We start from the raw sequence: 2,500 nt of genomic DNA, 5'->3' as shown, positions 1-2,500 counted from the left end.
AAGAGGTCCAGTTTAACCGTTAATTAGGTAATGTAACTATGTGTATTATTTATTGTCAGCAGGTGATTAAAATCAGCTCTGGGGTGATTTTCAAACCAATATCGATCTCATTCTATAAGTATTTTTTTATTTTTCGTTGGATGATTTAAGAAAATTTTGGCCGTTAGAAAAAAAAATAAAAATTGTGGAAGACAGTTCGAAGTCCGATTCAAAATTCAAAATTCGAGATTCAGAGTTTAGAATTTAAAAATCAAAATTCAAAATTCAAAATTCAAATTCGCGTTCAATTCATTTATTAATTGTTCTTAGAGTACATCACAATTGAAATGAAGAATACATTTACTATTCAAATCTGCGTTCAATTCATTTATTAAATGTTCTTAGAGTACAGCACAATTGAAATGAAGAATACATTTACTGATTTTGTTAAATATAATGTTTATTTTGACACCTCTGGCATAGCCACCCTTTGAAAATTAAATTCTGATTAACATTTTTTTAAGTAGAGTTGAAGTCTATCCCACTGAGCTAAGAACGTAAGAGCATAAGAAGGGGGGAGACTGCAATAGACCATAAGGCGAACACTAGGCAGTTCCATGTCCCTTATTACCTGTCATCCACAATGATATCTAATCTTGTCTTAAAACAACCAATTATTTCAGGCTCTCTACAGGGTTACCAAGTCTATTCCATTCGTTAATCATTCTGTTGGTAAACCAGTTCTTGCCTGTGTCCTTCTTAAACATTTCGTGTAATCTTTAGCTAATATTGTTTTAGTTACCTACAGGCGATATCGTTTATCTAAAGGGGTTATGACAACCTCCGATTCATTGGCGGAACCGCCCACCTCCAGAATTTTTTCCGCCGCAAAATCACAATGGCATACTATTTTGTTTTCTCAATAAATTAGGTAAAATGTCATTTAATATGATGGAGGAAAATTATTTTTCTCCAGCATATAATCAGATTCCTTGCCGAAAACTGCTGCTATGGGCTGCAAATCTTCTTCAACAGCCGGAGGAAAAATAGCTCAGTGTGATAACATCTTAAGCCTGAAACCCTGTTGTCATAGACAGTGATGTCCTTTCGTGATTTTATTCTTGTTAACTTAGAATGATTTAATTCAAATTCAAATTGGCCGAGAGGGGGACTGCGGACAAGGAGGGCATATATCCAGAACCTCTCTACCGCTAGCCAGAATAAAAACATCAATGTCTCAAAGCAAATTTTACTTCAACTTCTCCCAAGATATTATCCTAGATGCCGCCAGAGTATTTTATTCAATTTTTGTAGGGTGACGCCAGCTGGGGACACAGGTTCCTTCATGACCAATATTACTTTAGTGTGTTGTTGTATCAATACATTTCAATACAATATTATTCTAGTTTATTACTTTAGCATATTATTGATGAGGAGAAATAATGATGGGGAGAAAAGAGTATTGATGGTGGGGGAGAATATTGATTCATTATATTGTGTATTATTTTACTGCATTAATGATGAAAAAAAATTGATGGGGAGAGAAGAGTATTGATGGTGGGGGAAGAATACTGATTATATTGTGTATCATTTGAGTTTATTATTGATAAGGAGAAGCATTGATTAGCAGAGAAGAGTATTGATGGAGGAGGATATTGATTCAATATATTGTGTATTATTCTAGTATATTATGAACGAGGAGAAGTATTGATGGGGAGAGAAGAATATTGATGGTTGGAGGAAGAATATTGACTCAATATATTGTGTATTAGTTTAGTGTACTGTATTATGGACGAGGAGCAGTATTGACGGTGAGAAAAGAGTATTGATAGGGTAGGGAGAATATTGATTCATTATATTGCTTCAATAATATTGGTCGCTCAACTGCCACTTGGAGGGCTAGCTCGAGGCTAAGGTTCAAGGACGAGGTCACCGGCCGTAGGACTGAGACGAAGGCGACCTACCGTGTTCGCCGGAGTCATTGTCCGTCCTCCTTGGGGGTCCGTAGGCCTGGTTCAGGGCAGTGTCCGGGCCGAATCCGGGACGTCCGGACTGCTGGGGGACTCCTCCTAGAATTCCTCCGCTACCGATGCCTCCGGAAGTTCCACAGCATCCGGGGCTTCCGGATCCGGGACCTCCAAAACCGCCTCCGGGAGCACCTGCTCCAGGAACACTGAGGAACTGGGCGGGGGTTCCGGTTACAGTACCGGGTCTGGCCGTAAATCCAGGGCCTCCGGTTCCAGTGATGTGTCCGGGAGAACCAAATCCGGGCGATCCGGCTCCGCCGCTATGTCCGGGAGAACCAAATCCGGGCGATCCGGCTCCGCCGCTATGTCCGGGAGAACCAAATCCGGGCGATCCGGCTCCGCCGCCATGTCCGGGAGAACCAAATCCGGGCGATCCGGCTCCGCCGCCATGTCCGGGAGAACCAAATCCGGGCGATCCGGCTCCGCCGCCATGTCCGGGAGAACCAAATCCGGGCGATCCGGCTCCGCCGCCATGTCCGGGGGCTACTCCAGGA

The 2,500-nt window shown here is 42.0% G+C and overlaps 1 protein-coding gene across 1 annotated transcript in view; it reads right to left on the bottom strand.

Moving 5' to 3' along the window:
* Positions 1-2,500, bottom strand: part of LOC143021771 (uncharacterized) — an 11,309-nt gene that overhangs the window by 2,483 nt on the left and 6,326 nt on the right. The window contains exon 3 of the mRNA XM_076179486.1: positions 1,944-2,500. This exon is cut by the window's right edge and continues 426 nt beyond it. Within this exon, the coding sequence (XP_076035601.1) occupies positions 1,944-2,500 (557 nt within the window). The remainder of the gene's footprint in view (positions 1-1,943) is intronic.

Source organism: Oratosquilla oratoria, chromosome 42 (assembly GCF_046742065.1).
Source record: "Oratosquilla oratoria isolate Oo_2021 chromosome 42, ASM4674206v1, whole genome shotgun sequence".
Taxonomy (NCBI): Eukaryota; Metazoa; Arthropoda; class Malacostraca; order Stomatopoda; family Squillidae; genus Oratosquilla; species Oratosquilla oratoria.
The sequence above is the reverse complement of the archived record's forward strand: the minus strand, read 5'-3'. Positions and strand labels throughout refer to the sequence as shown.